General features: G+C 45.8%; 1 protein-coding gene across 2 annotated transcripts in view; it reads right to left on the bottom strand.

Annotated features, from left to right (window-relative positions):
• Positions 1–853: 853 nt before the first annotated feature.
• Positions 854–25,376, bottom strand: part of LOC149360683 (uncharacterized) — an 85,509-nt gene continuing 60,986 nt past the window's right edge. For both annotated transcript variants that reach the window (XM_089569377.1, XM_089569378.1), the window contains 5 exons: positions 23,650–23,943; positions 22,328–22,428; positions 19,987–20,200; positions 15,518–15,712; positions 854–1,007 (listed from right to left, as the gene is read on the bottom strand). In XM_089569377.1, coding sequence (XP_089425503.1) covers positions 907–1,007; positions 15,518–15,712; positions 19,987–20,200; positions 22,328–22,428; positions 23,650–23,943 — 905 coding nt within the window. In that variant the 3' untranslated portion in view covers positions 854–906. The remainder of the gene's footprint in view (positions 1,008–15,517; positions 15,713–19,986; positions 20,201–22,327; positions 22,429–23,649; positions 23,944–25,376) is intronic.

Below are 25,376 nucleotides of genomic sequence, written 5' to 3'. Positions count from 1 at the left end.
CCCGTCGGCATCCCGCAGTGACCATTACAGCCCTGCGGCCGGCCGTGAGCACGCTTCCTCAAGGTGCGGTTTTAGAGCGTGGCCACTGTGAACCGCCGCGCGGACTTGGTTTCTCCTGGACCAGAAACAGGCGCGTCGGTAGCAAGACTTGCACACCCCCGCGTGCGGAGGGAAGTAGCATGCATCTGAAAAGCTGTTTCATTTTGGACATGCCTTCCGTGAAGGATTTCGTGGGTCCAATCGGGGTATAAACCCAGGCCTGCCTCCGCTCAGGCATCGGGCTTCACGAGCGCGACTGGCCCTCACAGTCGCCTGGGAGTCACTGCTACTCCCATGGGGTTCGCATCCCCAGAGAATCGGTCCTGGCCATAGCTATTTCCCCTGCTTGCCTTGCACCGGAACAAAGCCTAGTAGCCGAAACTACACCGGCCAGTATACGGCAGCAGGGGGGGGGGGGGGGGGGGGAGGGGGGAGGGCGGGGGCACAAGCAGGCCGCACAGTCGGATTTCCCCCAGACAGATAGACACGGACGAACGAACGAACGGGCGGGCGGGCGGACGGACGGACGGACGGACGGACGGACAGACAGACAGATGGGCAAACAGACGGACAGACAGACGGAGAGACAGACGGACAGACAGACGGAGAGACAGACAGACGGACAGACAGACGGACGGACGGACAGACAGACAGATGGACAGACAGACGGACAGATAGACGGACGGACAGACAGACACAGCAGCTAAATGCGGGGAATGGCCACTATAAGTGCTAGCGCACCTAAAATGGCATCCTTCTCCCGCAGTAAGAGTTCTTTACAGCCCGGGTGGTTCTTTTTCAGTTTTTATTTGGACATAGACCCCGAAGAAGTGCAGGCCGGAGCTGAAGAAGCGAATGGAAGTATGATTAGTCGAGCTCCTGCAAAACTGGTGAGTAATAGGTTTTCTTATCTTCAGTCAAGAAAGTTGACATTAAAAACGTGCAGTTGTCAGGCCTGCCAGAGAAACCTGAAAATAAAGAACCAAAGTATTAGTCGCGGGGCTGTCGCTATTCATTTCGCGCTATCTGTGGCGCGGCCTACTTTTCATATTTTATGCTGCTTAGTGATTATTAATAAAAGTTTATTTTTTCAAATATAGTATATAAGAGGTGCACTGAAAAATGCTACTAATCGATTGCGAAAAGGAGCGGACCCCTAGTCTGGCTTGAGTCTATTGAACCCGCATGAACGTGATGTATGCATTTGAAAAGCTAACCGAGTCCGCATTTCCTCAAAAAGCATGCATCGGGCCTCCGTACACTTCGTGAGGATAACATAGACGCAAGTACGAGCTCGCATGAGCTGCATTCTTGCATCATTAGCCGCATGTAGGTTACTCTAAGGAATGGCTGAGCGTAAATATTGGCTCTAGCCAGCGGAAAAGTTCAGGGTCCAAATGAAGATGCCCCGCTCATAACCAGTTATTGTCCTACATCGGGCGTAGAGGGGCTGCAAAGCTGCGTTCTTAGAGTGCTGAGTCCGATGTCTCGTGAAATCAGCAGTGAACAGGTGTCTGTAAAACCCTCCTCGTTAATTTTTCACTCTCTGGAGCTCAACAGCAAAACAGGATTCAAGCAAGGATCAGATATGGTTGATTGGTTTATGGGGTTTTACGTCCCAAAGCGACTAAGGCTATGAGAGACGCCGTAGTGGAGGGCTCCGGAAATTTCGACCACCTGGGGTTCTTTAACGTGCACTGACATCGCACAGTACACGGGCCTCTAGAATTTCTCCTCCAAAGAAATTTCAGCCGCCGCGGCCGGGATCGAACCCGCATGTTTTGGGTCAGCAGACGAGCACCACAACCACTAAGCCACCGCGGCGGCCAAGGATCAGATATGAAAACATTAGCGGTTTAAATCATTTTGCCCACTTAGGGATACCAAATTACAGCGCCCTGAATCTTCGTCACAACAAGAACTGTGGTGGTGCGATTCAGCAATTGACTTTGCTCCATATTACAGAACAAGCGCACGCGACGCTGCCGCAAAACCTGCTAAGGCACACCCTTAAAGGTGGCCGACAGAGGAAGCAATATATAAGGTTACTATTTCCGGCGCAATACTAAGACACCGATGAAGACTCAATGAAATTCGTGCTCCATTCGTCAGCGTGAAATTGGAGACAGCTGCGTAAAGCTTCAAGAAAATAGTGTTGCTCTGGAGCGCACATAGTTTGAATCGAGCGAATGCTCGAAGACGTGGCACCTTACCTCTTCGCTAATGATTGGCGGTGCTTGGGCTACAGCTAAATTAAAATTGGCGCCAAAAATCAAGAAGTGAAGACACGGCGCCGCTATCAGTGCTTTTTTAGTGCTGAGCATGATTATATCTCGTCCTGTAATAAGAAAAAATACTGATGCAAAGTGAAAACAAATACATAACCCAGGTTTAGTATTGAGATTGTGATTACTGCTGTGCATTTAAAGTAGCATTTGCCACAAACAAACCATAGCACAGTGCTGTAGTCCGGGGACCCAAGGGGTGTTTAACACACTAGCCTCAGTAAAGTTTTTTTTTTCTCTCTCTCTAGCACCATCAAATGAATCTCCAACTTTTTCTTTACAGAATGCGCAGCCCCCTATAGGCAATTCTGCAGGCGGGGGAGGGGGGGGGTTGGAGGGAAGGGCGGAAACGGGAAGACAAGGTTTGTTATAACAATATGCTAAGTAAAGCAGTTGGAATTTTTTGTTGTGGGGAGCTTTATTTCCTCATGATACGAATGCAAATTATGTCTACGTATATGTTTTCTTGATTTCTGCGACCGAATATTGGCAGCGGTTAATGCGTGAAGGTAATAATTAACAGCACTTGTGAAGAAGAGCTTATTCGTGTTAAAACTGTAACACAGTGCAATTAATTTTTTTAATTTCCCTCATGACAACATATTTATTGGGGATATCGGTGCATTTATACAAACGACCTAAGCTGAGTTGCGCTGTCAACACACTTCCTTCAGTATGCTGATGAAAATGTTTTAGAGCTTGCGGAAAGTGGAAAGATTGTGCCTGAAAAATACAGCTGCTTAAGTAACATCGTATCCTGGATCTTTATAATGTTCATTATTACAAATCGCAATAAAAACGAAATTATATAGTTAGAAGCCCATGTAAGCAGATTAAGCTTGACTGCAATCTCTTCCCTCATGACAAATGCAGAGACAACTGCTCATGGCCTCCTGTTACGTACACCTGAGTATTAAGCTTTATATATAGATACATTTTTCAGTTGCAAAGAATGCGTTTTGCATATATTTAAGAAGTTAAGAACGAAAGGAATATTTATTTATCAATTGAGTGATGGTGCAAACATGCAATTCCTTTATATAAGGAGTACGAGTCTTTAGAGGAGGGCAAGAATTCTTCGATATGGTGTAGCTTTATATAAAAGTTGTTAACCTAGACGACAAACAAAAATGAACAAGCTTCCCCACAGATTATGTAAAAGTATAGTATGTACCATGTGTTCAAGGTAAGGTGGTCACCAATTTTTAAAAATGGTGATTTTGAGGTATATGGAACCTTTTTCTGGCATAATCATACAACTGTTGGAGGACATAAAAAAAGCAGGCCAATCATGGCAGCTAGTAAAGTTTTTAACTATAATCTAATAGCTAATTTTTTACTGACGATAGGTACTGACCTTACTACCCATCCTGACCCTGCTCACCTGACAACTCATGCCCAACACTGTTTGCTTAGGTGTCTTGGAAAACGTACTCATGATAAAGGAAAAGGGTAATGAGGATATAATATTATTAGTTCATGGCACAGTGACAAAATAATTATGTGTTCAACATGTTATGTGTTCAACATATTATGTGTCATCAACAGTTATGTGTCATCAACATGGCGCCCGATGCGGACGCATGTGCGCGCTGCTCCCAGCCCATTCGTGGTAGGCAGCAGTTTTTGCCGTGCGCGTCTTGCAGTCAGCGTTTTCACTGCATATGCATCAACATACAGGACGAGGAATACAACATCGTCATGGAATCCGGTGCCAGCAGGTACAAATGTGTTCATTGCGTGAAGCGGCGTGATCCTTCGGCGGCAGAGCTTATCGGCGGAGCCGGCGACACGGAAAAGCCCCCCGAACTGCAGCGCTCTTCCCTGCATTTTCAAGACTCAGATTCCGTCAGTGCTTCCCCGAGTGTTGTTTTAATGCTACAAAAAATGGCTAGTCGAATAGATGCGTTAACTGATGAGCTGCGACAGCTCCGTGCGGAAAACGCGCTCCTGCGTGAAGCTTTGAATGGCCTGAGTGCGTCTGTTCGTACCGTCAGCCAGAGTGAGTGCTCGCATTTTGACTGCTCGGAATCTCGCAGCTACGCTTCAGCCGTGGCCGCAAATCTGCCTGCTGGAATGTCGGCCCCTCCATCGAAGCCTCCTGCTCAGGACCAGAGTACTCATCTGCCACGCCCGTCGAAAGCGGTGAGCCAACCACCTCGGCCTCGAGCAACGTTTGGCGCAGCTAAGCAGTCCATGCTTAAAGTAGCGCCCAGACTACCGGCGAAGAAAAGCTTATTTGTTTCTCGTCTGGACCCGACAACAACGGCGTCGGACATACAGGAACTTTTGGCGGACACAGTAGGTGACAAGGTTGTTACTTGCACACAACTGAAAACGAAGTACGATACATATTGCTCCTTTCACGTTTCTCTGGATGAGCATTTATTTGAACTTGTGAGCAAACCGGAAGTGTGGCCTGATGGTTGCGTATTTCGCCCTTTTTATGGAAAGCTGTGGTCCTCACGGCGCTTTGATGACCCTAATGGTGCTCTAACTACATCCGAAAATGGCTCAGGAAATTAAGCTGTATTACCAAAACACGAGAGGGCTGCGAACTAAAAGGGAAGCTCTCTTCGCGAATGCATACGAATGTGAGTATGACATCATGTGCCTGACGGAAACGTGGCTAAACTCATCATGTTCAAGTGCGTCTTATTTCTCAGATGAGTATGCTGTTTTCAGGGCCGATAGAGTGTACTCTGACAAGATTAAATACGGGGGCGGAGTTCTGATAGCCTGCCGTTCTGTGCTAAATGCATTTAGGAGACCAGACCTAGAGACATAGGAAGAATGTGTGTGGTTGGAAATTCCAACGTGTGACAAATCGCACTATCTAGTCGGCTGTTACTACTTTCCACCAAATTCTGCTCCTAACGTTTTTACCCATAATTTTTTGGATACTGGGGAAAAAATTGATTTTTCGAAGTACAAGGTTCACATCTACGGGGACTTTAATCTTCCTAAGGTCGATTGGTCCACTGGATTGGTCACTTGTGACTGTACAGCAACTCGAGAAAAAAGCCGAATGTTTAATTGATTTTAGTAATTTCCATGGTTTATATCAATTTAATACAATGAAGAACTGTGCTGGAAACATTTTAGACCTAATTCTATCTAATGTCCCTCTTTTTGGCGTGCAAGCGGTGCGCGATCGTCTTGTTCTGGTAGACAAATATCATTGCCCGTTTACCTTGTCGTTTTTCTTGTCGTTTCGTGCAGTGCGTGAGATGGTGCCAGAAAAATTTAGATACGCGTATGGCAATTACCTTAGGCTGTACAATGATCTTCTGGCCTACGACTGGTCAGAATTGCTTGAGACTGAGGATGTAAACACAGGCGTTGAGCTACTTACATCAATTGTACAAGGTATAATGAAAAAATGTATACCTCGCCGTAAATCGAAGAAGTGTAGATTTCCTTGCTGGTTTTCGCAAGATTTGAGACATTACTTGAAGAAAAAACAGAAGTATCACAAACTCTACGTGAAATAAGAAAGTGAGTATTGGTACCAAAGATATTCATTGTGCAGAAAAATTGTGAAAAAACTGATTGCACGTGATGAAGCAGAGTACCACAAACTTCTTGAACAGAACTTTAAAAAGGAACCAAGCAGTTTTGGGGATTTTGTGCGCAAGCAAAGAAATGATAAGGTTAGTGCTGCTGTGATCAAGACGCGCGATGGCATCTGTTTTAAACATCAAGATGTGTGCCAAGCTTTTGCTGATCACTTCAGCTCATGTTTTGTGTGCCGTGATAACACAACTGCTGTTATCACTCTTGAAGACAGCGCTGACTGTTTAGCTTATGATATTGTCACCGAGCATGAGGTTCTTTCGGCGATTCAGAAACTTAAGCCAAAACTTTCAACAGGAATTGATGAAATTCCCAGCTTCATAATCAAAGGATGCCCTGACATTTTTGGCCCTGTTTTGGCGCATTTGTTCAACTTATCGTTGCGAACTGGTGTTTTCCCTTGTCATTGGAAGTTGTCAGTAGTTGTTCCTGTATTCAAGTCTAGCGATGCTTGTGATGTAAACAACTTTCGACCTGTTTCACTAATTTGTTCTTTTGCGAAAGTTTTTGAAATGAATATGTACGAACGCATGGGCTCATACTTCAAACAGAAGATCTCAATACTGCAGCACGGTTTTTTGAAAGGTCGCTCTGTGGAAACGAATTTATGCAGCTTTCTTGATTATACTGGGCCACATGTATTTAATCGTGGTCAGGTAGATGCAGTCTACTTTGACATTACTAAAGCTTTCGATATGGTTTCCCATGAGGTACTTCTGATGAAGATGGAAAGATACGGACTCTTCCCCTTATACTGCAGGTGGTTCAAAAGCTACCTTGGCAGCCGCTGTAACATGGTACGATTTTCCGGCTGTGTGTCCAACGAATTTCTGTAATCTTCGGGAGTGCCTCAGGGCTCCAACTTAGGACCGCTGTTGTTTTTAGTGTTTATTAATGACTTGCCGTTGCACGTCAAGAACTCGAGAATTTTGCTCTTCGCAGATGATTTCAAATTATTCCGTAATATTGGAGAAATTGAGGACTGCCGCCAATTGCAAGCTGACATTAACAACGTTGAGAATTGGTGTTTGATGAATTGCTTAAAACTGAATATTAAGAAGACTTGCAGCCGCCGCGGTGGCTCAGTGGCTATGGTGCTCGGCTGCTGGCCCGAAAGACGCGGGTTCGATCCTGGCCGCGGCGGCTGAATTTCTTTAGAGGAGAAATTCGAGGCCCGTGTACTGTGCGATGTCAGTGCACGTTAAAGAACCCCAGGTGGTCGAAATTTCCGGAGCTCTCCACTACGGCGTCTCTCATAGCCTTAGTCGCTTTGGGACGTTAAACCCCATAAACCAACCAACTAAGAAGACTTGCGTCCTGTCTCTAACTAGGAAACGCGACACAGTTACGTTTGATTACACACTTTTGGCGGGTGAGATTTCTCGCGTGGCCCATGTACGAGACCTTGGTGTTGTTGTTGATTCAAAGCTTGATTTTAGACTGCATGTAAATTCAATTGTGTTACGCGCATTGAGGCATATTGGTCTTATCTCTAGACTCACAAAAAAATTTCTACGGCACGAATGTCTACGCACTCTATACTGTGCCCTTGTGAGACCGCGTCTTGAGTTCGCGTCAGTAGCCTGGAATAGCGTATCTGTCGCCTATTGCACGAAAATTGAAAATGTCCAGCGTAAGTTCATACGCATCTATTATGATAGATATATTGGTCGCCGGCGTTTCTACGACTATGATTCTCTCTTGGCAGACCTCAATATGTCTACCCTTGGCGACAGGCGACGCATACGTGACATGCAGTTTCTGCAAAAAGTCGTGCGCGGTTTCATTAACTGGGGGACCTTAGTGATGTCGCTGAATTTTCGTGTGCCACATGCAAAAGCTACAAAATGTTTCGACACATTTTATCCCGATTTGCACGTCATTTGTCCAATGACTCGTTTACAAATATTATATAACAAAACGTTTATTGACATGGACATATTTGCCTAATTGTTTTTCGTGCCTGCTTTTAAATGTTTTGAAGGGGTGATTTTGATGTATCTGACCTAGTGTGCGCTCGTTTAGGCCACTTGGCTGTTGAGGCACACTCAAATAAACATATCTATCTATCTATCAACAGCATGAGGTGGGGCCAATGATTCGTTCTTCTGTCTTTACCTGCCTTAACACGAGCTGCGCTCATATTGCCACTTTTCAAGGATGGCTTACCTCCCCCACTATGCTGAAGGCATGCGGAAAAGAATGAAGGTAGTTGTTATTTCGGCGTAAAGAGAAATTCTACAAATGGCCACTGTCCCCGACATGCTAGACCCTATCACTAAACCATACCGAAGAATGCTTGCCCTCTCCTAACGTCTTTTTGGGCTGGCTTTGTCATTAAATGTATTAAAGGTTATAATGGTTGTGACAGCGTTGGACTACAGTTTGAGAGTTAACGTTTTTCTTCATGTCTTCCTGACTGCATCTGGTACGAGGACAAACGACTTTCACGTACAGCTCATTGCCTACATCTAAAATACTAACAACCTAATTTTAAGCAGCAAATCCATTAAGTGGTTACAACATAGAAAAGGTATGCACAAAAAACTACCTCACATAGCGAGGCGAGTATAAAAGTTATTGAAGGTGACCGGCGACCAGTGAGGCGAAGGAAAGAAAAAAAATATTATTTGCATTCAGTGACTCCCTACTCAATTTGGCTTAAAAATAAGGAGTTGGGAAGACACTGCACTTTTGTTAACAGTCATGGCCTAGTGGTTTGGGCGCCCGCCTCAGGTGTGTGAGGTAGTTGTATGAGTCCCCCCCATACACACACGCGGGACACCCACCGCAAAAATACAAAAAATTGTCCCCCGGCCCGGCGCTGAGTTTTCTGACGAAAGTGCGCTTGGAATAGGCTTCGTAAACTCGGTGCACACTTTCCCGGGCGAACCTAGTTAGAACACACCAGCATGCAAAACTGGTTCGTGTTGCATTAATCCCGCGGGGATTGTCCTCACTGCGAGCTCAAGGGCGTACGCTGTAATCAGCGCGTCACAACAGGCGTAGATGTTCAAGTGTCACTACTGCACGTCTTTCCAAACAAGAGTTTTCGCCGACCGCAGGGCCACTAGGTGCGACTGCGTGCCTCTGGTGATCAGGCACATGCGGTAATCTTTGTGGCTCGCCATACCACCTTTGTGAGCATTAAGCCTGCCCTTACCTCTTCTCATTTTATAAGGGCACTTTTTATAATCCAAACGAGGAAGATACAGGCCCATGTAACAAAGGTTACCCTCAGTCTCGAAAAAGCCCCGGGTCCGCATTGTCCCTCTCGCGCGGCAGCCGCAGTAGCTCGATTATTGGGGAAAATGCAGCACATTTAATATGTGGAGAGCTGGTTTACTTAATTTCTTGTTTTAAATTACGATGTAAAAAACAGAAGAATTGCCATGACATCCCAACCAACACTACATGAATAAAATATATTTCCCGAATGGTGTTGTCGGAAAATTCGCTCTCAGTTTCTTTGAACGTTTTCACTGCTAAAATCTGCACTACTGAAAAACTCGCACAAGCTCATTTTGAGAATGCGTGGCATTCTTTTCAGGTGACGTCCACCTCCGTGTTACAGAGTCACGAGGAAGCAGCCTATTTCATATTGTACTGTACAAACGAAGCAGTCACGAAGAACAGTACCAGAAGGAGTCACACAACTGGGTGTGTCTTGAAGCAAACCCAATGGCTGGTAGAGAACAGGTGCGTATTCCATTCTTCGCTAGTCGCAGACGTGCCCAACCTAATCCATTATTTATCGAAAGCATCTACATACTTGGCATGAACTTGCCCAGACGCCTAATCAGATTGTATTGTTGCCGACAAACGTAGCGAGATTCAAAAGGGGCTTTTAATCGGACGGACAAGCAGACCGGCAGCGCGCACTCAGCAGGAAGCGTCGTCTTCCTCTCTCCGACACGAGCCAAGTGTTGGCGCGCGGCCGCATGGCGGCGCCGGCATAATGTGAGCAGTGTGCCAATAAGTTGACAGTGTGACAGCATAAGAAGCTATTGATGCATTTACGTCAAGTTTTGTGTCATTCTTTCTTCGTTGTCTCCGGTCTACACGTCTGTCTGCACTCAACTACACATCCCTTCCGGTCATTTAGCTGATGGTTGATGTTTTCCCAAAGGTGTCTGAAATTGACACGAGAGCAATGAAGATGGAACGAAACGCATAGTTGTCTCTTCTGTTCTGGTAACATCACTTCCAGTCATGCGAATTATGCGAACAACGATGCATTTTAGTGTGTTAGCACTAGAGCTATCAGTCAGCCACTTAGTTGTAATCTGTGAGGTTCCTATGTGTGCCCACCGGGTAATGGGCAACCTGCTTAGATGGCCCGCCTGGATCACGTGATCTTGTGACGTCAGCACAAGGTCATCACTGAGGCAGCCGGCAGTTGAATTTATGATTGGTGGCAAGAGGTTGCTTGGGAAGAGCAACAACCTGGATCTCACATGCTCAAATGGCTGCAGCCCTGCCATCGCAGGGCTAGTGGCGAACCGCTTAAACGCTGCACCACTGCGCCAGGAGTGGTATGAGGACTCTCAGCGATTTATGAATGAAAAACAGGAAATGGCCCATTCCGCATATAAGGGCATTAATCCATTGACGCTGTCGTCATGCCCTTAAGGACGAGCTTAATTGACCCCTTCAGTTTTAGCGCGCTAGCGCTCAAAATTTATCTTTGGAGCCAGAGGATTTCTTTGGCCAATGCTACGTGGTCAGACTCCGTTTCATACATAGCAGGCAACGCTGCCAAAGCTAGCGCGCCTGTTCGCGCAGGCTAAGTCCGCGCGCAAAAAGTAGTTTGCCATACAACCAAAGCGAGCACAAACATATTTCATAGCGACAAATCTTAAGTGCCGTGACTGGCACCTCCCGGACTTCGTTTTACCTCTTTCACCATTTTCGTCCTGCGACTCGTCGAGATTTCTAGAAGTGGTATGATACGCGGTTGGTAGGGCGAATCGCTTCTACTAAATCCACGCCCAAGAAGTAGTTCACACTCTATGAAAATCATGGCCTGAGAGCCCGAACATTGAGCGCCTCACAGCTTCGACCCTCACTTTCAATGCTACTACATCGTCTTATACCGCTCTTTGTATTCGTCCAAACAATGACCGGAGTTTCGAGAAGATCGATTGATACGTGGCGGAGTAATATTGTTTCGCGGATGCACTACTTCAGCAAGCTGCACCGCATTGCCTGCTATGTATGAAACGGATTATAGTTATAGAGAGCCCACGCTGAAAGATTTTTTTAAAATTTGTCCTCACCGTTCTATAGATTAACAATTCCATGGATACAGCACGATCCCCACCCCCCTCCCCCTCTCTCCCAAGACGGTTTAGAAGCGCGCCCATCGGGCTCGTGCGGCACGGCGTTGAAACGGGGACAAACGCTTCATTCGGAATCTACCTTAATTCAGGAATTAAGTGCGCATGCGTCAAGCTTCCTCATGCGCAATCTTTTGCAATGTGTAAAGATGGCGACGGTGCGCGACAGGTGTTTCCTCAGCCAACTACACGGTGAAGAGCGGAACTATACATATTATAAGCCCACGAGGATCCCCACGCAGTTGCCCCCTTGACCTGCTTCAAGAAAGAAGGCACGGTTGGGTTAAGCAGCCTTAGTGAGTTGGGGATTTGGCGGACTGAGGGCTACGCTGAGAGCGGGCTGCCTGGAAGGTGTGCCCCTATTCGGCCCGTTTAGATGAAACCAGCGCTTTCTGGAACTATTTCCTCTGCCCCGTTGATACTACAGAGGTGTTTGTGCCGCACGGGGAAGACGTGCGTATAGCGCGATGTGGCTTAGAGAAGATTAGAGTGGCTTCGCCGAACCCACTTGAGGCGGGCGCTTTCTGCAACGAATTACAAGGTTCACGATGTTAGGTTGCGCGAATGTCCCAGATTTCTCTCTTTCTCTCTCTCTCAAGGGTGTGAGCAGGAGTATGAGCTGAGAAGCTTTTTTAGCAACAGCGACTTCAAAGCCTTCTGAATATTTTCTTGATGTGAAGTTTAAGACCCACAATTACTTTACATTTTAAGGATTGCTGAGGATCCATCGACTAAACACTTGCGTAAGACATCATTCAGGATGCCTGCTCATAATGATTTAAAAGCCATTTGAAGTAAGATGGTCTCTGCTCATGAAGTTTAAAACATGCACAGAAAAGCGGTAATTATTTGTAGTTAGGTGCATTCAGTATTTTTAACCAGAATATTGACGCATTCTAAACACTGACAGGCTTGCAGGCTTCTAACAGCTTGAAAGCCGGAAGGTCTTTGAAAAAGGTTCCTAAAATATCGTGACACAGGAATAGTGCAACGTTACAACACAGAAAATAAAACGCCGCCACGAGCAGGTAATTCTGGTAACTAATGTCAAAATATTACCTAACTTATTTAGCACAGTGTTTAAATAGAGAAAACAGCGCGCGAAAAACGGGATAGCGAAGATCAGAACTGCGCCCGTTAGCTTTCCGCGCGGACGGCGGGTTGGCGGTGGAGCATCGGAGAACGGGAACGACGGCCAGAAGACGGCAAGTGATGGGAGCGGAGATGGTAATTAGGAGAAGAGGAATCCGGAGGCGGCTTATGTGATGCAGGCGGCGAGGAGGACGACGGAAGGTTATACATGGGCTAGCGCCTATATTCGTACGGACGGTGGTCATGACTGCGGCACAAATGAGCCACGTGGCCAGCGACTCCGCATGCGTAGCAAATAGGTCGGTTGTCTTGCGTGCGCCAAGGATAGAGCTGCGCGTGCTCGGGGGCCGGCAACCTGAGTTAAGGTTGCAGGTCGATGGGGTTCCTGCAGGTAGTGCGTGGCCTGTAGACAGGGGCAGAAGGTGAGGCCCGCGACCACACCACAGCATCAGCGTACGTTAGAGGAGCCGCGATGAGTGGCTGCTGAGGAAGAGGTGGCAGTACCTCAGCGACCTGCTCCTGAATGACACGCTGGATGTTGGGAGTGAGCGGAAGCGCATGCGTAGGTGGGCTGGTCGACAAGCACAGCTGGAGTGCGACTTTCTCATGGACAAACTGCCGAATATGCTGGAGGGGCGACTGGTGGTCAAGGTCACCGTCCACGGGAAGAGCCAAGCTGGAAGCGTGGCCTCCTGAAAGCCTGCATCCGGGGTGGAAAGGCACTGTTCGCAGAGCTCATCGGAGCTTTGGAAGGAGCTGATGACGTCGGACAAAGCCTGCGGATTCTTGGCGACGAGCATCTGGAAGGCATCATCGTCAATACCTTTCATAACATTGCTCATCTTACTGGCCTCGCTCGTGCAAGGGTTTATACGATAACAGAGGTCGACGACAGTCATCTGTGTAGCTGGTGAAATTGTCGCCGATATATATATATATATATATATATATATATATATATATATATATATATATATATATATATATATATATACATATATATATATATAGGGGTCATCACCTCAAACGACGCATTCTGTGGTTCTTTGGAAAACATCGGTTCCTCCGATGGATGGACGCGTCGAGTAAAATAATAATGTTTCTTTTAACGAAGAAGCAGTCAAGTCCATTATGCTCTCGCAGCCTATAAATATATATATGTATATATAGAGAGAGAGCGAGAGAACTAAGGAGTCTTGATCTCACGATAGGCAGAAATTGTTGCTGCAACACGGGGCAGGTCTCGAACGAAGCGCCATGCGTCGGAAGAGTTCGTCTTGTGACGTTGTACGAATGACACTCAGGGTCAGTGTCACTCGTTTAAAATGACGCCAGTTTAGACCGTGTGATAAACCTTTTTAGCAGCAGCGAATTAACTGACCACCGACCTCGTGGCCATAACGAATCGCCTTCTCGTTCCCCAGCTCCCTTGCCTTGAATTCTTGCGCAAGCAGGCTGTTGTGCTCCGAAGAATCCAGACGGAGACGGTGCTCACTTTGTTCTGGCTCCAACTCTTTCATTACGCCTTTGCACCGCTGTGCATTCCAACCATGCCACCAACTGCCGATTCAAAATACACAATCACCGACTCGCGAGGGCCCTGTCGGAACGTCGAACAAGGCAGCACTCCCTTCCTAGCCTATCGAATCTACCAAAATTGCATTCGGGATACGGACCCCGCAGACCGTTACCTTATATGGGCCCCTGCTCATCAGGTGTTGGCAGGAAACGAGGCCGCCGCCCGCGCGCTCTCTCATCGGGCTGCTTTCTAGTCCCCACCCGATCAGGAACCCGATCCTAATCCGATCTATATCCTCAAAGATATTATAACTTACTATCAAGATAGTCATCGGCTTTACCCTCGCCCATGTAAAGGCCTGAAGAAGGTGGATGAGCGGCTCCTTCTCCGCCTTCTCACCAATACATTGCTGTGCCCGGCAGCACTAAAACATTTTGACCCCTGCTTTAACGGCACCTGCCCGCACTGTAGTGCAGTGTCTTCTGACACCTATCACATGGTGTGGGCTTGCCCCTCCAACCCTGCTATTCCCCCATCCCCAATCCAACCCGGGAGGACTGGGAGGCGACCCTGCTCGGCTGGCACGACTTACAAGCCCAACAAGCATTAGTCAGGCGCGCCCAGGCGGCGGCCACCGCCACTGGGGTCCCAAACTATGGACCTCCGCCTAGTGCTGGTAAGGAGCGGTCCCTTTAAGGGCTGATCCAAACATACCTCCTGTTCCCTCGAAATAAATGTTTTCACCACCACCACCACCACCTGCAACACCACGGCCGACCTACACCACATGCTCTGGGATTGCCTGGTGCACAGTCCCCGGCAACGTCCCCTTAGCATTCAGTGGCCCTTGCCAACCTACCTCGAGGCCTGGTCCTGCCTGGAGCCTACTGTAAGCATTTCTGGTGCTGCCTCCAGGGCACTGACGTCATGAACTGCGGGCCACCTTTTCCATCCCTCACTTAACCTTTTTCCCTCGAGCGTAGCGTCTCTAGACGCAAAGGAATTAACAGAATTTCAATGAATCAATGCGCTAGGAGAAAAATGAAAAACGCTCGGCAGCGAAATGAAGATACCCGAAGTTGGAAAATGTGCAATAAATTACACGGAACTGCGGAAACAAACATAAGAACTAAAAATTCGTACAATGGCTCATAATGCTCCATTTCTTGAGGCATTTAGCATGTGTGCACAAATGAATATAAAAGCAATGATTTGTGAGGGAGTTAGTGTAATCAACCAGAAGCACTAATTATTTATAAACAGAGTAACATAAATAAAAGAGACAGGCCCTCCAAGAGTGAAGCCTTGCAAGAGGAATAGTGAAAATTAAAATACAAGCGAAAATATTAGGCACTGTCTATGGTAGCAAAACGAAAAGCATGATAAAACCTCCGTCTTGGAGTTCTGCAGAATACGACTACAATAACAATAAGCATTAAAAATATATGCTATCTCAAGTTTGTACAGCACAGCTGACCAGTCCGTTTCTCAGGCGAATAACGGACGAAAGAAAGCGCTAATCAAAACAATTTACGTTTTATTTTAGGACCTCAATGTCGTACATGGTTTCAAACTAACACCACATCTCTTCACGCAAGGAAAGGTAATTCGATGCTCAAAAAATCTTGATTAAAAATAATTGAATTGAAAGAGTGTTGCTGTCTCACCTGAAATTTCCGTGTATTGGTAATGATCATTGAAGAAAGGTGGGGAAATAATTTTCTGTTGGTAAACGGTCTGGACAGTTCCGCACTTCCAGGTCACTTCAACGCCACTGTAAGAACCCCGCTGGGGAAGGTTCCATCGAAGATTTGCGCTGTTTTCCTTCCGCTCCACTGTAAGCGCCCATGCTGCAACTGATCCTGAAAATTTTGAACCGCTGTATTAAGGGCACCTTCCAAGGTGAGGGTATTAATAAATTTTGCACTTTATGCCCTGAAGTCTGCTCCACTGAGAGACGCACAGTCTTTGTGAGCCTCTCTTCGGGACAATCTGTATAAAAGAGGCAAAAGGGCGCCGTTTCGATCCATAGTGGTTACAAACTAGGAAGTTGTAAATGCAGAGTTCACTGGCAGCCTAAGGGTGACCTTTTTCAATTTACTACTTTCTTCGCAACTTCTTTTCCCTTAGGTTTAGCTGTTTTTTTTCCCTTTCGCTTAGTATTTATTTAATGCGCATGCGATTCCGCTCCATTCGCGGTAGGTGGACACAGCTTTTTGATCGAACCGAACAGAGCACACTTCTCTGTGATAATGCCCTCTAATGCACATGTAGCCATGCCTATTGAGTGAATAGGTATGCACCGCCAGGTTTTCAAAGAAACTGCGCAGATCCTGCATTTCACATTCCCCCATTGTCTTTACTTAGACTGATGGCTTATGTGGGTTTAACGTACAAAAGCAGCCCAGGCTATGAGGGACACCGTATGAAGGGCTCCGCAAATTTCGATCACCTGGTGTTCTTTAACGTGCACTGACATCGCCCAGTACACGGGCCTCTAGAATATCGCCCCCATGGAAATTCGACCGCCGCAACCGGGATAGAACCCGTGTCTCTTGGGCCAGCATCCGAGCGCCATAACCACTGGCCAATCGCGGCGGGTCCATTGTCATTAAGTGCTAGATCGTACGGGTCTTCACGGCGATCATGACGCTTGGTGCCTTAATGGCTATTTGAGCCTCAAAAGGTTTGTTCTCGTGCTCTTCACAACATTAAGAAATTTGCTTTCGTTCCATGGTCCATCTTAGAAAGCGATAAAATAAATGCCGAGCTTGAGCGGCGAATTAAATCGTTATTCTTACCTACATTCCTTCCTTGCATTCCTTCACGTGCTGTCTACCTTAGAATGGTACCGTCCCAAGATTTTGAGGCGCAAACATGCTTATTGTTTAAACTAGGGACAATAAATAATGAATTGTACTAAATAGAACCTTAACTTCATGCAGGATGCTGGGCCGGTTGACCTACATCGTACGCAAAAACGTGGCGTGTAAAAACTTACGCTATTTCACCACTCTGTCGTTAACCAAGGCATAATTGTCTAGTTTGGACCGTTAACCCTTATGGCGGCAGTTCCTGGCCTCTACGCAATAGTAGTGGCTGTCACCATCAAGCGTCCCCAAAAATGTGAGGGCCGCATTGAGACGGTTCGTGTCTCAGGCCTCAGGCTAATTTTGTTACCGTCAGGTGGGGCTCGAGGCCACAACAAGGCGCCGTCATACGCCTTGAACCCCATGGCAAAGGTAGCCATCTGAAATGACTGCGAGGCTTGACATCCTGCGCGCCCACACGCTAGCTGCCAAAGGAATTCATGACAAAGCCGTCAGACTAGAAGTGGCACAACAGACGCTTTGCGCGAAGGTTATGGGTGTAACCAAAAAGTAGCTTCATGCTGTGAAGCCTACAAGTATACTTAATGCAACAGCAACAAAAGTGTGCCGAATCGAACACAAAGTGAATACTTTCTGGGCGCTGACCGCAAGCGAGCTGTGCGACGAGCTACTAAGTCCGAAACAACTCATTTCTTACCCCATAGAATGTCTTTGTAACCTGCCAACCCAAAACACAACCGGCATCTCTGACGCGTGGCAAACAACAATCAGAGCAAATGGACCAGCTAGCGCTTACCATCGTTGTTAGAGCGGATGTAATCACCATAATTTTTTTCTTGGCCTGAAAAATCACTATCAGGTCAGACTTAAGTAAACTACCACTGCAGATGTGACAAGCTGTGGTAGCTAAATATTCAATAAATATCCCTGCATTTATAACTTCGGTGGCACTAAATAAAAAAGGCTGCCTTTTGCACCACTATATACCTCTGTCTCGTATATCATTAGAAATTTTGAGACCGATGCTCATGTTCTTCACGAATTTTGTTGCGTATTCGACAAAAGCATTTGTTGGGCGAGTTGGTGTTTTTGATGATCCATAACTACAGCGCAAACGACAGGACAGAGATGAAGAAGGGACACCACACAGCGCTGACTCACAACTAAAGTTTATTGGATGCCAGAAGGTATAAATACCTCCCTGGCGGCCAGAAAGAATGCAGTCCACACTTACATGCGTGACTGACATAATAGTGTACCAGTCATATGCCGCCAAGCAAATCACATGCGCGAGAATACAATATAAGCAGTGACAGAATACAATATAATCAGTGAGCAAGCACTTGTCAATATTCGCAATCAAGGTATCTTCTTTCTTTTTCTGACAACGCGACAGATGAAGCACTGATGCATTCTTCCGAGAGCCTACCTATTAAGTGAGCTTCAATGATCTCCCTTGATAACGAGTCACGGTTCTTTTCTAACACTGCACTTTCCTGATAGTTTGGCGCACAGACGTAGGTGTCATCGTCATCTTCATTGCCTTTGCAGTGCCTGCAATGTTTCGCCACGTGGCCAGAGATAGCGACACGGGAGACATTATACTCATGCTCTTTGAGTCTTTCGTTTAAACATCGGCCGGTTTGGCCGATGTATCGCTTACCACAAGACAGTGGCAGCGAATATACCACCCCTTCCTGGCAAGGCACGAACTGTTTTGCGTGCTTTATCGGGCACTTGCGCGATTCTTTAATCCCTGAATGGACATTCTTAATCAGGCTGGACAGTCGTTTGGGCGCCGAAAAGACGACATCAACGCCTGCATGCAGGCGCCCTCTCTGCAGGCGTTGATGTCGTCTTTTCGGCGCCCAAACGACTGTCCAGCCTGACTAAGAATATACCGGCCGATGTTTAAACGAAAGACTCAAAGAGCATGAGTATAATGTCTCCCGTGTCGCTATCTCTGGCCACGTGGCGAAACATTGCAGGCACTGCAAAGGCAATGAAGATGACGATGACACCTACGTCTGTGCGCCAAACTATCAGGAAAGTGCAGTGTTAGAAAAGAACCGTGACTCGTTAGCAAGGGAGATCATTGAAGCTCACTTAATAGGTAGGCTCTCGGAAGAATGCATCAGTGCTTCATCTGTCGCGTTGTCAGAAAAAGAAAGAAGATACCTTGATTGCGAATATTGACAAGTGCTTGCTCACTGATTATATTGTATTCGGTCACTGCTTATATTGTATTCTCGCGCATGTGATTTGCTTGGCGGCATATGACTGGTACACTATTATGTCAGTCACGCATGTAAGTGTGGACTGCATTCTTTCTGGCCGCCAGGGAGGTATTTATACCTTCTGGCATCCAATAAACTTTAGTTGTGAGTCAGCGCTGTGTGGTGTCCCTTCTTCATCTCTGTCCTGTCGTTTGCGCTGTAGTTATGGATTATGGTTGTGTATTCGTTTCCGCTGCCACTTAATCTGTTGGTTTTGAAAACTAACGTCATGCTTAAAACATGGTGTTTAGCCCAGGTGACCATCCTGCCTTCAGAAATGAAGTTTGATGTGAGTTTATTTGGTGGGTTGAAGAATAAATTTAATGGCGTAGTATTTATAATCTAAGCTATTCCAACTGCAAGTTGGCTATGAAAAATGTTAAAGACGGTAGTTGCAACCACATGAGAGGCCTTAACGTGCAGTAATGCGTCACATTATGAGGAAGTTGTTGCTACTTGCCCGAAATGTAAGTGAGGGGCCACGGCCAGGAGTTGTACCGAGAGCTTTAATTGAGAGGGTAAATGCCTTTAATGCACAGATGTAGTGAGTGAAGCTACTCTGTGTATAATCTGAGGGATCGCATTAACGTATTCTTTGTTATTTTGCGTATTATGAAGTAAGGTATTATGAAAAATATTATGAAGTGAACAGCTTTTTCCTGTTACGCTCAAAGTTTCTTTATAGTGCCCTAACTGCGCTGTGAATAGCGCCACCGCGCCAGGTGGTGGTTCCTATCTTAATGTGCTTTCATTAAAGATAGTGTCTTTTTCTTCTCATGAATACAAAGAGAACTGGATGAAAATAAATTCTAACGCATTATGATGAGCACCAAAACATATTGCTTAATATTTTTTCTGAATAAAAATAGATGTTAAAACACTTGTTATTTGTGTTCCTTTGAGTCTAGGTCAGCGATATCTTCGAATTGTCTTTTTTTCTGAATGAGCGCCAATATTTCTATTCTTTTAGCGAAAAAATGTTTCAAAGTTCACGAGAAATTAGCGAAACTGGCATAATATATCGCATACCTGGTACGTTCGAGTTGACTGTAACGGACGTTTTATCTCCGCAGCCATTGTCATTACATCCGCGGATTTTCACTACGACGTTCTGGTGTGGTAGAAAATGGGTCAGCGTCATGTAGCCACTTGTGGACGCTGCAGTCGCTTCGTGCTTCACTGTGAAATCACAATTGGTGGTGCCTCCGCACTTGATCCAATGGTCGCCGTCACTGTCCATGTACTGCAGAGAAAGACGCCAGGAATTATATTTAATTGGGCAGCATTTCGTAGCATGGTTGTGGCGTCTTTCATGAACCCCGTCTTGCTAATGTGACCGCTGCTGTGTCTTCTATTTAGTGGTTTTTGAGCAGAGGAAATGACGCACTGACTTTCTCACATCTCGGTGGACACCTCAGCCGCGCCATAAGGTAAGGGATAAAGGAAGGAGTGAAAGAAGAAAGGAAGAGAGGGCTGCCGTAGTGGAGGTACTCCGGAATGATTTCAACCACCTGGGGATTTTTAACGTGCACTGACATCTCACAGCACACGGGCGCCTTTTGCGTTTCGTCTCCATCAGAACGGGGATAGAACATAGAGTTTATGTATTTCTGCAACTGTTGACACTCAGCGTGCACAAGTGATCCCAAGGTAAATGGAGCAGCAGTAATCTGCAAACAGTCTAACTCAGTTGGCGGCCAGGGCAGCAAGATCATTGGTAAAATGAAGAACACCAGAGAAGCCAGGGGTTGATCAAAACTCACCTTCTATCACCTCGCACGGCGCTCTTTCATAGAACAGCGCTTTACACCATGTTCAAAAATTTCGATATGTTATTAAGGGATAACTTTTGTAAAAGGAGTGCACATGTGACAGAAACACTGACGTTGTGAAAGTATAAAAAGTATATAGTTGACCAGTGCAACCAACCCAATCACGCCTATGTTTCGGGTCTATGCCAAGCTAGTGGTGTATCACAAAAAAAAAGCCAGAAGTAAATTGTGCTGGGTTGGAGAAAAGAAAGGGAACCTTTAAGCTTTCCCTTAAGGGTATGACGCGATAGAGTTAATGGCTTAATGGCCATACATTCTTTAATGGAGTTAATGGCCAATTAGTCATTCTCTACATTCATAGATCACTTGTAGTCCTCACGCCACTTCTGAAGCAGTGGCGGAGCATTTAAGCGATGCGCGCGCCACGGCCCTGTGATGGCAGGCGCTGTCACCGGTGGGACTTATGAGACCTAGGCTGCTCTTGACGAGGAACCTCGCCAGACCAATCATTAGAAAGTTTTAGCATAATGTTAGCGTGATAACGGAGCTAACGGAAATAACATTAGAGTGCCATAAGCAGCTTAACCACAATGAGAGTTTTAGTATAGGGTTCCAAACCGCTAAATGACACATGCATTACATGGAGGCGGAAGGCGCTTTTAAAATGGTCGTCACAGCACATAGTTTACCTATATATATATATATATATATATATATCGAACGGAGAGGCATCGAACGGAGAGGCAGGTGTGACGTTCTACGTCACACCTGCGGTAACTCAGGACGTTCTACGTCCGCCGCTTATGAACGTGGGTGGCGCTGATGAACACTCTCAAGGTTAGGTTACTTGCAAACATAAATACCCCCGAAAGCAGAAGGTTTGACAGCCGTCGCCGTAGCTCAGAGGTAGAGCACCGGACGCGTAATTCGGAGGTCGTGGGTTCGGATCCCACCGGCGGCATGCGGTTGTTTTTTCTTCTGCTTTTCTAATCAGTTATCTTTAAACGATAACATATTCAGTAATATTCCAAATTGATCAACACCACGAAATAAATAAATTAATTAAAAAAAAAAATCCCCTGTGCCCCTTGGTTTCTGTGGCTGTTGGCTTCTTTCATATATATATATATATATATATATATATATATATATATATATATATATATATATATATATATATATATATATATATATGTAACACACAGCGGAAGGAGAATGAGGGACTCGTTATACATTTCAAAGAAGCCAACAGCCACATAAACCAAGAAACACAGGGGATTTTTATTTGCATTTATTTTTTTGGTGGTGCTGATCAATGAAGAATATTACTGAATATGTTATTGCTTAAAGAAAATTGATATGAAAAGCAGAAGAAAAACAACCACATGCCGCCGGTGGGAACCGAACCCACGACCTCCGAATTACGTGTCCGGATATATATGTATATAGGTTGCGAGAGCATGAAGTACTTCACTGCTTAAAGGAGTATATAGAGTAGTATACGCTTCGTTAAGGAAACATTTATTCGACTGAACGTTCCGATCAGAAGAATGATCTTTTTCAAGAGTGGTTTCACTTTCAGTTTAACGGTACCTTACCTGAAGATACGACACGCTACAGTCGATGCATTTCCAGGCGATCACTGAAGTACCCCGTCCATCGTTGATATTGGCTTCGTGTTTCAAACTCAGCTTCGGTACTGCGTTGAAATTTACATTGAAAAGAGCGCTCCAGCAGCACGGATAGTAGTAGAGACATATAAAGAAGGCTGATAGTTGAAAAAAAAAACAGTAAGATAGCCACTGAAAACTCTTAAAGCACCTTTTACGGAATGAGAAACTGCAACAAGAGAATTCTAATTGGGATATATTGGTAGCTCCTTCAATAACGTCGACAAGGTCACTGTGCACGTCTTCGGATACCGATTTGGATAGGCCATCTTGCTCACCACTGCGACCACTTTTATCTGCAAGCGCATGCCCTAAACAGCGCAAAAAACTCAGTCTAAAAGCGCGAAAGACAGAAGCAGGGAACACTGAAGCCGTTCTTGAGGCGCTCATTCTAAACCAGACCTTGTGTTCAAAGCACCGTGGTTCAAAGCATAAGTGTCATGGGGAGAACTGTCGAGTCTCTTTATGCTTTTATTCTACGGCCTAGCTGTAAGTCGGCGCTCCATTTTAGTTCAGTGTTTCGATGTTTCGAGGTGTTCTTCACCACTGAATCTGAAATAACAAACACTAATCTCTCCGTTCGTTACTTCCAGTTGTAATGAAGTGTTTATGTTGAACTAGTGTTAATATTAATGTGCATTTTACGGGACTTTTTCAAGTGCCTTATTGATATATACAAGCACCATACACTCTGCTACAAAGGTCGTCATCAGAAACTCCAACCTCACGACGGTAATTTGCTTTGATTTCTGTATTTCGTGTTTAGGATCAAAACATTCTGTATGCTTTCAACTTACAGTAATTTCAATAATACTAGTCAAGAACTGTTAGCGCTCGAAATCATTATCATCATCAGCCTGACTACGCCCACTACAGGGCAGAGGCCTCTCCCATGTCTCTCCAGTTAACCCTCTCCATCGCCAGTTGCGGCCACCGTATTACCGCAAATTTCCTAATCTCCTCCGCCCACCTAACTTTCCGCCGCCCCCTGCTACGCTTGCCTTCTCTTGGGATCCACTCCGTTACCGTTCAGGACCAGCGGTTATCTTGCTTTCGCATTACTCGAAATACATTCCGTATCAATGTACAACTCACGTAGCTTTTTTTCTTTTTGGAATTTTTAAAACCTTGAGCGGGTTTAGCCATTGTCAGCGCTGTTTTTATGTCCTTGTGTGTCTTAAACGAAGAATTGGAGTGGCAGCAGAGATCAAGACTTTTTTTTTTAATTTGAAAACGGGAACCTCACTTACGGAAACTCCACGTAGTCACTGATGCTTGTGCTGGTGGTCCTGCCTGAAGTATTCCGTCGACAGTTTTGAACAGCGTCTGTACTTTTATGTGATACGTGGTGTCACTGCGAAGCCCTCTCACGGAAAACTCTTCTTCATGAGTGCGATAAAGATAACAATCTCTTTTGTCGCTTGCGCAGAACTGCACTCGAAAGCCGTCGCAGCGGCGGAGATCCTCAGACTCTAGTGCCCAGGATAGGCGAAACGACCCCGTTCCTGTAGATACAGCTCTCTTGATGTAAGGCTGCGGAAGGTCTTCGTCGGCGTTATTCAGGGCATAAGGAGAGAAAAAGCACCTATCAGGAAATGGCAAGTTTGTAATACATCAAAGTAGATGTTGGGTAGAACAATGTCGCGATGATCACAGAAAATTATAATAAGCAGGTAATTATTCATTAGCATCCACTCAAGTGCAGAAATACGGCTACAAAGGGAGGCTACAAAGTGTCCACGGAAACTTAGTAGTTAAAGAAAAATTCGTCCAGGTACGGGGTTCGAACCCGGGACCACCGCCTCACCGGGGCTGTTGCTCAACAAACTGAGCTAACCGGGACGGCTAGCACATGGTGTGGCGAGAGCGAATTGATTAAGTTTAAGTTTAAGTTCAGATTTTATAGAGTTTAACGCCCAAACTAGCTCGGGCTGTGAGGGACACCGTAGTGAAGGGCTCCGGATAAATTCGACCGCCTGGAGTCCTTTAACGTGCACTGACATCGCACAGTACACGGGTCTCTTGCATTTCGCCTCCGTCGAATTGCGACCGCCGCGGCCGGGATCGAACCCGCGTCTTTTGGGTCACCAGCCGAGCACCATAACCACCCAGCCACCGAGCGGGCCAATAACTCGAAGTGGCAATGGTGAATGACTGCTCTTGGGCGGTTGCAAGTGAGTAATTAGTGAAGTGTTTCAAATCGATTCCACCATGGGAAGTTCTCATAAACACTAGACCACCAGAGAAACTTATAGTTCGAATTCCGATCAATGACGCAGATCAAAGGGATCTCTGCTCAGCAGGAATAAAATGACGGCTTCCAGCTCAGTGCCAGCGCTCCTTTTTAGGTAAAAAAATTTTGTTGCTGTACGGTTTCTTTAGACGTACAAGGAACGTTTGGATTCTTGTGAGCCATATAAACTGGTTCTTATTTTCCTGCTCTTTCTTGTTTCTCGCTTATAGAATATTCTGTCAGGAGTGCGGCTTGGAAGAAATTAACCCGCCAACTTCATTTATTTTTTTAAAGCCTCTAAAAAACGTTTGAATACAACAGTATCAAGCCCAGAATTCTTAGACATCAATTTTAATTGGGAGGCAGCTTTTTAATATTGTAACGCAGTGTTATGCAGAAAATTAAAGGTAATGGTCATATCTTCCGATGCGTAGAAAAAACTTTCGTTTAATGATTGTCCGTCGCTCGCATCTAGTTGTTAGGCTGCCGTAGAAAACAAAAGGATAACATTTTTGCTTATAGCAAAAACGTTAATAGCCAAAAAAGTAACTTTTCCAAGGCGAGATTTGCGTATCATCGCCGATCGTGAATCAGGTGTGAATCATCGATCAATTCTGCCTCGCCCTGCAATATGTCAGTTGGCTTATTTCATAGAACTACTGTACTAGACAGGCGTGGGCCTTAGGCTCGAGCTGCTGGACTAGTGCGAATATATGTCTTCGAATATTTGTACATGTCTGCTTA

The sequence above is a fragment of the Amblyomma mixtum genome, chromosome 2 (assembly GCF_055824585.1).
Source record: "Amblyomma mixtum isolate Tamu chromosome 2, ASM5582458v1, whole genome shotgun sequence".
Lineage (NCBI taxonomy): Eukaryota > Metazoa > Arthropoda > Arachnida > Ixodida > Ixodidae > Amblyomma > Amblyomma mixtum.
Note: the sequence above shows the minus strand (reverse complement) of the source record. Positions and strands in the feature narration are given on the sequence as shown.